General features: G+C 41.1%; 1 protein-coding gene across 2 annotated transcripts in view; it reads right to left on the bottom strand.

Annotated features, from left to right (window-relative positions):
- Window positions 1–6,467: 6,467 nt before the first annotated feature.
- LOC143288998 (uncharacterized) overlaps window positions 6,468–12,661 on the bottom strand; it is an 87,142-nt gene continuing 80,948 nt past the window's right edge. For both annotated transcript variants that reach the window (XM_076597743.1, XM_076597744.1), the window contains 2 exons: window positions 11,783–12,661; window positions 6,468–8,951 (listed from right to left, as the gene is read on the bottom strand). The exon at window positions 11,783–12,661 is cut by the window's right edge and continues 11 nt beyond it. In XM_076597743.1, coding sequence (XP_076453858.1) covers window positions 7,927–8,951; window positions 11,783–12,661 — 1,904 coding nt within the window. In that variant the 3' untranslated portion in view covers window positions 6,468–7,926. The remainder of the gene's footprint in view (window positions 8,952–11,782) is intronic.

Genomic DNA, 12,661 nt, shown 5'->3' with positions numbered 1-12,661 from the left:
TTCCTCTCCCGCTGGCAATATATTGTACCTGTTTCATTATTGTCATCAGCCCTTGGCTGTGTTGGACTGTGGTGATCACCGGCTTCAGCGTTCTCTGCGCGTGGCATTCTGTGAAGCTGTGCGCTTCCGATTCGGGTGGTATGATGAGGAGATACTGATTTGTCGTGTATTTATACTGGATGTAATTATTTTCAGAATTGCGAATAAACAACAAGGAGTGGCAACTCTCTTCATACAGAATGGGTGTAACTTTGATACGGTACCAATTATGGACCACACCAAGGGGGGTTATGTGAGAAACTCCTCCTGTTTCAGGTGCATACTAGTTCTCAGAAGCAGGTGATACTTTTCCCTTCTTTCTGTGTCTGGGAGAACACAGGAAGTTGGTAAAAAGGGAGGGAAGGTTTACAGGTAAGATATATATATATATATATATTATATATATATATATAATATATATATATATATGGGGTTTGGGGGGTGGGGGGCGTTGGCACAGTATACTTATGTCCTAAATAAGGAAAATTGACACAGTTGGTGGCAGGTTAACTGTTTCAGAACAGTTTATATTTGAGGATATGCTTCCAGGCTTGTTCCTGAGAGAAAGCAGAAGATACGTAGACAAAAAATATTAGATTTGAAAAATATTACTTTCATGATCCTGAAGACGCTTCACAGACTATAAAAGCCTTAGAAAAGAAATGAGAAGAATCACTCTGTATGCTGTCAGAAGTGACTTTGCTTCAGTGATTGATCTTTATTGGAACTTGCCCTTTGCAGAGACACCAGAAGCAATAATAAGGCTGTCATGCATGTCAGATAGAGGAGAGCTTCCAAAGTTAACTGAGAAGAAAGACGACACATTTAAAGTCTACTTGCAACAGACGATTCTGCAAGTTTGATTTGGCTGAATAATTTGATAAAACTCCAGTTCAGCTGCAGAGGCGGAGCCACGACAACAATGGGAAGTCATTGAAGACTGTGATAGCAGCATCAAGGCTCTTTTATCGGCCACATAAAATTGATCTTTTTATCATTGTTGCTTGCAGCCCAGTCAAACCACACAGGGCTGTCATTGCTCTTTTCCGCCACTTTCAGCAAACTAGGCAACAGTACAGTTCGGTGCATAATATTTATTTTATTATCGTTGGCATTCCGTCTGTCACGGGGTGAAGTAAACAGCCCAGAGAGTGTCTACCACCTTCCAAGAAAGATAAGCGTCCGTACGCACAGTTTGATATCGGTGTCTATTTTGGAGGGGTAGGAAGGAAGGAAAGGTACAGCTCAAGGTTGGTTCTGTGCAAACATCATCATCACCACCATGTGTTTATTTTTCTTTTGACTGTATGCAAACTGACTTCAGTTATATGCACGAGCAATACACCATTTTTTTTTTGTGGGGGAGGTAAGGGGGCCTGGGGGTACTCTTTCCGTTGTATCGACTCATTTTGTTCCTCATCCAAGTAATGTTCCTACACTCCTAATAATAAAGACTGTTGTGCAGTAATTTTATTGATAAATGTATTCAGATGTTATTGTTTAAATGTGTGATGATGTCATGGTTTTATAATATTGCTGTGTGACTCTGTTAATGAATGTATGCCACCCACACAAAAGATGACAAATTTTGGGGGGTGGTTGAAATATATTTGTGTAATGCATGGCTTAACCTGAAGAAAAACTGTGTGAATGGAAGCTTCTAACACAAACTTGACAAAGTCATTATCTCAGACGTACATGTGTCAGAAAGTATGGAAATACTGCTTTGGTGTGCAAAAAAAACAAAAACAAAAACAAAAACCGAAAAAGAAAACAGTATGGGTGCCTCAAGAAATGTAAAGATACAAGCATACAGAACACCCCCATTACTTACTACTACATTTAAAAAAAAAATTTTTTTTTGTTCCATTTGAGAAAATTCAGCAACAGGCAAACTGTTAACAAATCATGCTAACCCATAATGGATTTCGTTAGCAAAAGAATAACACCAAATTTTTCACACAGGATCTCAAGTTTGGCCGAACATGAGCAAAACATTTCAAGTTTTCAGTGTTGCTTGACACACATGGAACTTTCTCTCCTTCCTACATTTGCTGTGATGAGTGAGTGGTGGATTGAAAGTTGACAGAAGGTTTGAATGTGTCCTGTCGGTGTCACTGCCAGTCCATGCATTGTCCGGTTGGTTGGGGTGTCAAAAGGAAATCTGCTGATATGTCTCCTCCCTGTCTGTATTATATAAAGTGGGTTCTGTTTGTCTTTTTATTATGAAGTACATGACCATTTAATGTTCCTGTTTCTTGTCTATGTCTGGTCCCTATGTCTTTATGTAGTGGGTTCTGTTTTTAAAAAAAAAAAATTTATTGTGTGTGTGTGTGATGATAAATTACATGACCATATAAATGTTCCTGTTCCGTGTCTCCCCTGAAGAAATAAACTGGCATGGACTGCAGTGAACAGCTTTTTAATTTCCTTTTGAGTGCCTGAGTAGTAGACCTTTTTTTTCTCTTCTTTTTTTCAATGCAATATTATATCATCCACATATTGATATCAAATACTGGCTTTTTTATATTATGAAATATTCAACCATTTTTTATCATGCTGGTCAAAACCAGATTCACATTCACATACATGTCCATTTCGCTTTTGTGTTTTCTCTCCTGCAGAAAAAGAGAAAGAAAAGCTCTGTGTGTGTTTTTTTTATTTTTTATTATTATTATTTTTTTATGACGTACACACAACCCCATTTGTGATGTTTTCTTCGTTCCATTGTACATAGCGGATCACCGTCAGTCACTAGGGAACCGTCAGTGTTAGCATCCTGTACTTTTCAGCGGCATTGAAATCCTAGCAGAGAGGAAATAAAAGCAAAAAACTGCTGTAAATACACTTTGGTGTTTTTTTTGTGTGTGTTCCATGTTCGATCCTGTGTGGGTGTGAAAGGGCATGGCAAGTAAGACTGTGGAATTCATAATTATAGTAATGGGCATTTATAATGGACTCTACCTCCATCAGAGCGCCAACATTCAACGTCAGTGTGGAGGAAAAAATGGTTGCCAAAATTAACACAACGGGGCACTATAAAATACATAATCAAGACTTAAAAATAGGACAAACAAATGTGTCAATGACATAGCATGTGCACACAAACACATGCACACACACCACAACTACATGCCATTATCTATAAGCATAAACATCCATGAAAACAGATTTGTACAGATGTGTTTTGAGGTGGTGGTTCTATCACTAAGGTTGCTGCTTAAAATACGAAAAGACGACATGGCCAGCCCATCTGGCTGGGGTTTTCTGTAGGAGGGTGTAGACACTATGGGTGCTAGCCCCTTCCAGGACCTCTGCCTCTGGGACTTTCTCCTGCCATCGTGTGTGGAGAGGCCTATGGAGGCAGCCCAAGTGGAAAATATTGAGCTGTTTAGTGTGTCTGCTCTAGACTGTCCAGTTCTCTCGGTGGCACAGACTGAGAAGGGTGGTAAGGACCACCGCTTGGTAGACCTTCAGCTTGGTGGTTAAGTCGAGTCCTCTCTGCTCCCGTACATTCTTACACAGACTCCCAAACACAGCACTGGCTTTGGCAATTCTGTTGCTGACTGAATGCATACATACAGTCTAAATTACTGTGTAGTGAACTGACAATAGAATGATGAGAAGAAGAAGAAGAAGAAAAATCACGATGTTGAGAAGGGAGTAGTGTTTATTCAATGGATGGGCATAACCACAGCTTTTATAAACAAAGTAAACTACAAAGTCCAAACTACAAATTAGAATGCTGAGAAAAAGGTAGTTATGTGTATTCTACAGATAACACAGGTTATATCATTATGTGTGTGTGTGTGTGCATGGTTTAACTTTAACTGTGCATGGTTTAACTTTCTAAGTTAAACAGTAAGTGGATATGTTTGCATGCATGCCAAGAGGTAAAAGTTGTCAATCATGGACATTTTAATGTGATCAGGTTTAATCAGTTTAGTCCTGCCTTGAAAAAGGGGGGAAAAGTTCAAACCTCCTGTACTGGGAAAAAAGAAAAAAAAAAGGGGGGGGGGGGGGGGGAATCAAACTTCCTACTGAATAAAATTCAAAATGACAACAGTTTTACAATCTCCCACGATAAATTCTATCAGTAAACTAAAACACATATTTTTAACCTTTTCACTGCCATGGGCATCTTTAGTTGACTGGACAGTTCACGGCCATGATTGTCTGTAGTTGACACTGAGGACCATTTTTCACACTGTAACAGATCTTGACAGCTGCAGCCAACTTCCTGTGCAACAGGAAATTCACAAGCATTACCCCCCTTGACGGAGTTTGAGGTGAACAAGTCCATTGTCTTGTTTCAACACAAACTAAATCATGTGACTGAGAGTGCGGAGTCGAAAATACCCGGCGCTGGGACGAGTTTTTCCACATAGGAACTTTGCAGCAGAAGAGCTAACAGGAATTTTATCATCATAAGTCACAAACCTTCCATCCCATCACCCACCCACAAAGCACCAAAACCCCCCCCAAAATGTCAGCACCATAGTCTTGAAAAACAACAAACCAGTCCATTATTATAATGTCTAAAATAATATTTCAATGGTTTTCAAATATGCAAATCCATCACTATTCTTTGTATCACAGACCCATGAAGAAAAATATATCATAATTGATCAAAATCATTTAAATGTATCAAAAACATTAAAGACACATATGCTCACACACAAACACACACAACCTTGAAAACATACAGTATACAAACAAGGAACATGCATACACACACACACACACACACACACACAGACACACACACACACCAAATCCATCATACTGAAATATGGATACATGTCCGTCATGGGAACAAAGCTGATGGCAACAGCGATGGCTACAAGTACAACAGCCTCCACCAACTGTCACAGTGACAAAGGCAACACCAGAGTGAATTTTCTTCTCCTTGCAATCTTCTGCAAGTTTGGTTAGTAATCCAACTCTCTCTCACACACACAAAAAATATGATTCTCCTCAAAGGCACGAGTACTAACATCAATTATCTGTGAATGACAATGCATCAGACCCAAAGGTCTCAGGTCTGTTGCATTGTTCATTATATAAAAAATTAAAAAAATTAAAAAACAAAAAACAAAAAAACACACACACAAAACCCTGCAAAGTGAACACTCATAAATCATGCTTAGGGTTTGGTATGCCTACATGCCTAGAGCCTTGGGTTTTTTGGGTTTTTTTATTATTTTTTTTAATTCATATATTAATTTTTTCTTAGTTTTTCTGAATAATCCATCAGTTTACTCCCAACTCAAAAGTACCCTTTTTTTTCCTTAAAAAAAATTATTTTTTTTTAATTGTTTGTTTCTGCTGCTTTGTGACTTTGACTTTTTGAGTTTACATTATTCTGCATTACATGAAGAGTGTTCAGCCTTCAAATCCAGTTATTTCTGACAAGTGCTGAAAAAAATCGTGAGAAAATGACACATGGTAATAGATTCAAGACTGTATATTATGTGTGATAATTAACGAGAAATTCAAACAACACTAAAGAACTGTGACATTTGTTCATTTTTTTTTTAGTAACATAATAAGGTAAAAGGACACAATTTTAGCCACTTCTGCTTCGTGCTTCCACAAAGGTAAATGAGGAAAACAAAATAATATTATAGTGGTGGTGGTGGGGTTTTTTTGTGTTTTTTTTTGTTTTTTTTTTTTTTTTTTCCAAACAACATGATAGTGGTGGAAAACAAGTAAAATAACAATTTTCCTGCTGTCACAAAAATAACTCTGAAAAGATGTACAACCAGGAACCAAACTGGTTGACTGATATTAATGCAGCTTGTATGCAGGTCTTGGCTGCCAGATGGAACATGCATCACCAACATGCATTGTGTGCCTGCTGTGATTCTGGCAGTCGGGACGGAGGCTTTAGTTTAAGGGGGAAAACCCTTTGTAACCAACAGCTTAAAAGTTAACGGGGTCAGGTCCCCTGGTACCTTTTTGAGAGCTTTAGTTAAAGGGAGAAAACCCTTGGTAACCAATAGCTTAAAAGTTAAAGGAGTTAGCCTCCCTGGTACCTTTAGGTCAGCAAGATGATGGCTGTTGGTACTGACTGCATAAATACACAAACACACAAAAAACTCTTGAACTCAATTCCCTGCCTGGCCTCTGCTAAACCGTAGATGATTATGCGAGTGAGCAAGCTAACAAGTAACAACAACAACACGAACATTACACGTGTGTTGGATTGAAACCTGATCATTGCCATGAGCTATGGACAATGAACCCTTGTTTTACAAGGTCTACACATGCACACTATGAATACAGCATGTGGAGGTGCTGACAGCGGCACTAGTTCTAGGTCCTTTGACTTAAGATTCTAATGCAAGGGAATCGCGCAGACTACTGCCGCACTGAGTCGATTGAAGACTATATGGAAGGACAAAAAGATCTCCCTCTCGTCCAAAATCAGACTAATGCGCTCCCTCATCTTCTCAATATTTCTATACGCTTGCGAATCCTGGACCCTCACTGCAGAACTCCAGAGAAGAATCCAGGCCCTGGAAATGAGATGCTTCCGCAAGATCCTGAACATTACATACAAAGACCACATCACAAATGAGGAAGTGAAAAGAAGAGTCCAAAACGCCATTGGCCCATTCAAAGACCTGCTAACCACAGTGAAGGAACGCAAGCTCCGCTGGTATGGACACGTCACACGATCAGACGGCCTAGCCAAGACCATCCTGCAGGGTACCGTACAAGGAAGGAGGAAGAGAGGCAGACAGAGAAAGCGGTGGGAGGACAACATCAAAGAGTGGACGGGCCTGCCATTTGCCACAACTCAAAGGGCCGCTGAGGACCAAGGCAGGTGGCGCGAGCTGACCAGGCAGTCATCCATGGTGCCCCAACGACCCACCCACGGGTCAAGGGATAGATGAGATGAGATGAGATGAGCAAGGGAAAGAATAACAAACAAAAACAAAACAGTATTGCTTTGGAGCCTGAACATGGTGGTGTTTATTCAAATGATCTGTTTGGTATCATATACTTTACCAAACTCCTCTAACTTCTTGCTAAACTGTGGTATTTATTCGAATGATCTTAATTTCTGGCTAAACCTTTTAGTTTACTGTATCTTTATTATTAGTATTCACGCCACATTTCTCATTTCTACCTCCTGTCACTCTTCCCAGATTTTCTGACACATGTAAAACACTGCACAAAAGCAAACACACACTCCCTCTTGTGTTTCAACACAAAATGTTACAACGTGTACACGTATACACAGTTAGGACAAAATACTTTTCCAGACACCACCAACATGAAATTTCATGGAATAAACGGGTACACTGTTAGACACCATTGTCGCAACTTGTACGTGCACACAATTAATTCAGACAAAATACTTTTCCAGACACCACCGACAAGAGATTTCCTGCAATAAACAAACAGTGTTGGACACTATTGTTACAATGTGTACACACTAGGACAAAATACCTTTCCAGACACCACCAACGTAAGACTTCCTGGAATAAATAGACACACTATGTTAGACACCATTATTGCAACTTGTCCATGTACACACTTAAGACAGAATACTTTTCCAGACACCACCAACATGAAATTTCATGGAATATAAACACTGTTAGTGTTAACACACCATTGTTGCAACTTGTGTGTGTTCACACTTTGGACAGAACAGTTTTCCAGACACCACTGACATGAGATTTCCTTGAAAAACAGACACACTATTAGACACTATTGACTACTGTTACAACGCATACACACTAGGACAGACTGTTAGACACTTTTGTTACGATGTGTACACACTAGGACAAATTACTTTTCCAGACACCACTGACATGAAATTTCATGGAACACGCTGTTAGACACCAATGTTGCAACTTGTCTACGTCTACACACTCAGGAAAAAATACTTTTCCAGACACCACCAACATGAGACTTCCTGGAATAAACAGACACAGCGCTGGGCGCCGCTCGATGCTCCTCCACCTGTTCCTGAATGGGCATGACCGACTGCAGCGTGCTGATGTCATAGTCTTTGGAGCGCTCTTCCAGCTGACACAGCTGAGAAAACACGTCCTTGGCAGAGGAGAAGCTCCCGCCGTTCTCACTGCCTGCGACTGACGCACGTTTGTGGAAGTCAATGATGCTGTCCACCAGCACACTGCTGTCTGCCGTCCTGTCAGGACGCTGCTTGCCTCCAACACTGGCATCACGGCACAGTTTCTGGCGCTTAGCGGCAGAAGGTATCTGCTCTTTTGTTTTCCTGTGTTGATGTTGTTGTGGGCTGGAGCACTGTTGCTTCCTCTTTTTCGTTGTGAGTGAACCGTCTTTGGCTGGAATGTTTTCGACTGAGCTTTTTCGTTTGAAGACTTTGCCGTCATTTTTCTTGCCGAGGTTTGTACTGTTCACTGTCAACGCAGCTTTACGCAGCGGCCTGGGTGGGTGGAGCCCGGAAGATTCCGACTGGGATGTTTTCTCTCCACAGCCCGCTCGCTTTGCTGAAGAGAAAGCCCTGTGCTGTGGGGGGACTATGCTGACGGCAACCTGCTTCGTACAGGGCATCCTGCCGTTCAGTGACCTCCCCTTCACACCACCGCACTGTCCCACATTGGTGCTACAACGGGGCTGCTTGGCTTTCTGCACGATCCTGTGGGTAGCGGTATCCACGGCGACACACAGCAGGCACTCGGAGCGCATTAATCCGTGCTTGCAGCTGCTGCACAGCAAGGTGCTGCCTCTGCTGACCACGTGACGTTTCTCGTGCCGCAGCCGCTGCCGAAACACCTGTCTGCCCTCCTGGTGCTCCAGTCGCTGTCTCCGCACACAGCCGGCTGTCTTTCGTCGCTTGTTGCGCTGACGCATCGTGTCTGTGTCGTTCCCCTGACGGCTGTCGTCACCATGGTCCTCAGCGACTGCACTCTCTGTGTAAACACACAAACAGAACTTTACAGGGACTCCAAGCTCTCTCTGAACAAACACATAAAAAGACCTTTTGAGGGATTCCACTCTGAGTCAGAGTCTGAGTAAACACATGAATGGAACTTTACAGGGACTCCTTTCTGAGTAAACACATGAAGAGAACTTTACACAGATCCCACTCTCTGAGCAAACAAATGAATAGAACTCTACACGGATCCCACTCTCTGAGCAAACAAATGAGTAGAACTTTACATGATTCCCACTCTCTGAGCAAACAAATGAGCAGAACTTTACATGATTCCCACTCTCTGGGCAAACAAATGAATAGAACTTTACATGATTCCCACTCTCTGAGCAAACAAATGAATAGAACTTTACATGATTCCCACTCTCTGAGCAAACAAATGAATAGAACTTTACATGATTCCCACTCTCTGAGCAAACAAATGAGTAGAACTTTACATGATTCCCACTCTCTGAGCAAACAAATGAGTAGAACTTTACATGATTCCCACTCTCTGAGCAAACAAATGAGTAGAACTTTACATGATTCCCACTCTCTGAGCAAACAAATGAATAGAACTTTACATGATTCCCACTCTCTGAGCAAACAAATGAATATAACTCTACACGGATCCCACTCTCTGAGCAAACAAATGAATAGAACTCTACATGGTTCCCACTCTCTGAGCAAACAAATGAATAGAACTCTACACGGATCCCACTCTCTGAGCAAACAAATGAATAGAACTTTACATGATTCCCACTCTCTGAGCAAACAAATGAATAGAACTCTACACGGATCCCACTCTCTGAGCAAACAAATGAAAAGAACTCTACATGGTTCCCACTCTCTGAGCAAACAAACAAGTACAACTACACCTTCACATGGATCCCTTGTCTGTGAGTAAACAAATGAGCACAACTTTGAACGGAACTTTCTCTTTCTGAACAAACTGGTACAACCTTACAGGGATTCCACTCGGAGCAAACCAGCAAAACTTTTACTGAAATCCTGCTCTCTGGAAAAAAACACACCAAAAAGTGTACAACTTCACACTTTTTCAAATTACACGGATCCTACTTTTTGAGCAAACAAATGAATACAACTTTATTCTGTTATACCATAGGGGTTTCGCTCATACTCTGAGCAAACAAATGTGTACGACTTTATAGGGATTCCACTCTCGGAGTCTAAGCAAACAAATCAGTCAAATGAGAAGAACTTTACAATGTTTCTCAGAGTCTGAGAAAAAATATGTAGCTGATGACAATACTCAGTCTCTCTGCTCTGAAGAAGCAAATGACTTAATGAGTAAAACTTTAAAAAAAATCTTTTCTGAGTGGGGGGATTTAATAATGGTGTTTTCCAGTGTTTCTGCGGGAGGTGGCTAAATAGTGAAGACATCTAACAATATATATATATATCTACCAAAACAGTGTCCATAACGGCATAAGTGTCTGGACTGGAATCCCGGTCTCATACTTTCTTCCAAGTTTGACTAGAAAAATCTGAGGTCATGTGTGCAGCACACACTTGACACACTGAATAAAGAGAGAGCAGCTCTAACGGGTGATTTGCCATTGGTTGCTATTTCTGGACAACCAATGGTCATTTTTCTTTCAGCAATCGTCTTCCACCCACCACATATTACATTTAAAAATCACAATGCAATGGTGTGTGTGTGTGTGTGTGTGTGTGTGTGTGTGTGTGTGTGTGTGTGCGTGTGTGCGCGCATGTCATTTTTAGTAATCTGTACCCATTTTTTGTTGGATGTTTTCATTTGTTAATATTGTTGTGCAATACCCTATTGTCTTAACATGCGTATGTGTGTGGGGGGGTTAGTATATCGTCAGCTATTGGGAATTCTTATTTGACTCGTTTTAATCTCTTCTTATGTTGCGCATGATTTTATGCCAGTGTTTGCAATGAGCCTGCGATTGCACAACTTAATTTCCATGTGGATTAATAAAGTGTTTTTGATTTGATTTGATTTGATTGACTTTAATGTCGTTTCACTTTTATAGTTTTAAACAAATTTTAAAAAAGTATTGTGAGTATGACACAATCAATCTCCGTGGATGAAGAGCCAAAACGGAAACGTCGCAAACAGCAGATTGTCTACACAGAGGAAAGAGAATGCTGTTTTCAGCTGAAACGGCTAAAAGAATTTCCATGGCTGACAGTCAACTGCCAAAACATGCCAAAGGCAGTGTTTTCTTTAAGTAAGAGAGAAAACTTGTTTTAACTGTTCAAAACAACATTCATTTTCTGTGAACACAATAAAACAAACAACAGTTAAAGAAAAGGGTGTGGCTGCTTCTGTGTGTGTGTGTGTGTGTGTGTGTGTGTGTGTGTGTGTGTGTGCACATATATATATATATATATATATAACATATATATATATATATATATATGTGTGTGTAAGTTTCTGAAAGCACTGAGGGCAAGTGCAAAATCTGTCCGGGCAAGTGAATTCTCCAGTGACTTGCCCGACTGGGCAAGTGGGAAAAAAAGTGAATGTCGAATGTTGCCCCAAGCTACAATACTAAGAGCCAGTGCAAACCTGTCTCCTTGTTTGAGAGTCATAGTCCTTCACAAAAGACAAAACTGTAAATAAATTCCCATTGCAATGGAGAAACCACATAACGTACATTAGCTCTAGAATTACCACAGTTAGCCAGGTGAATGAATTAAAAAAAACAACAAAAAAACTTACACCTGTACCTCCTATACTCTCAAGTGATCCTCACTTGGTGAAAATCTTTTCTTTAAAATAGGGGGGGAATAAAACCCACAAAAAACATGGAGATGACAGACTGAACTCCTCACCATTTTTGGCCCCCCCTCGGCGTTTCCTTCCTGACTTTTCTCTGCCACCTAATCCAGTGTCACCATCCTTCACATTCTCACTGGCATCACCGCTGGTCTGTGAGCAGTTTGAACGCTGTCGTTTTTTGGTCCCCTTTGTACGCTGGGCCTCCTTGGTGGATGGAACGCTTTCCTCCAAGGCTGAAGAGTCTGATGCACAAAAGCTTACTCCAGTTACCATTTCAGATCGGGTCCTGCTTGTTTCCCTTGATGACACTGGTTCTGTTTCTGACCGTGAATCCTCCATCCTGTGTGAGCGAAGTGCATAGCAATGTTTCTTGCTTTGACCTGCTGCTGTTGCTAGCTTCTTTCTGTTATTCGTTAAGTTCTTGACTACTTCAGAACTTGAACTGCCGCTGGTACCATCAATCCCAGTCACCAGGAAATCACCCCCCAGAGCAGAGAACAAGTCAGCTGCTGATGACAGTGAACATGAAGACTTCGATATATATTTCTCTTTTAACCGCTCTGGTTTCTTCATCCTGAGCTTTGCTGTGCAATTTACGGCATCAGAACAGCAAGTGTCAATGCACACTGACACAGGGTCTTGTGTGGAGAAGGCTTTTCCACATAAATAAAACTTCAGTTTCTCTTTCTGACTAGTCTCTGAACCCGTAACTGAAACACTATCTGGTCCATTTATGGAGATTTTCTTGTCATATGGTGTGTCAGCTGTGGAAAAGGACTGAGCATTTGCTTCCTTCTCCAGTACATCATTCTGACAGCTGCTGAGCTCTGTGTTGAGCTCAGCTCCAGGAGGCCAGTGCTTGTGTCGAAGTCGCTGTGGTCTGCGAAATGGTTTAGAGGGTTCTGCATCTCCATGCTCTTGTGACAAGATTC

The sequence above is a fragment of the Babylonia areolata genome, chromosome 13 (genome assembly GCF_041734735.1).
Source record: "Babylonia areolata isolate BAREFJ2019XMU chromosome 13, ASM4173473v1, whole genome shotgun sequence".
Lineage (NCBI taxonomy): Eukaryota > Metazoa > Mollusca > Gastropoda > Neogastropoda > Buccinidae > Babylonia > Babylonia areolata.
The sequence above is the reverse complement of the archived record's forward strand: the minus strand, read 5'-3'. Positions and strand labels throughout refer to the sequence as shown.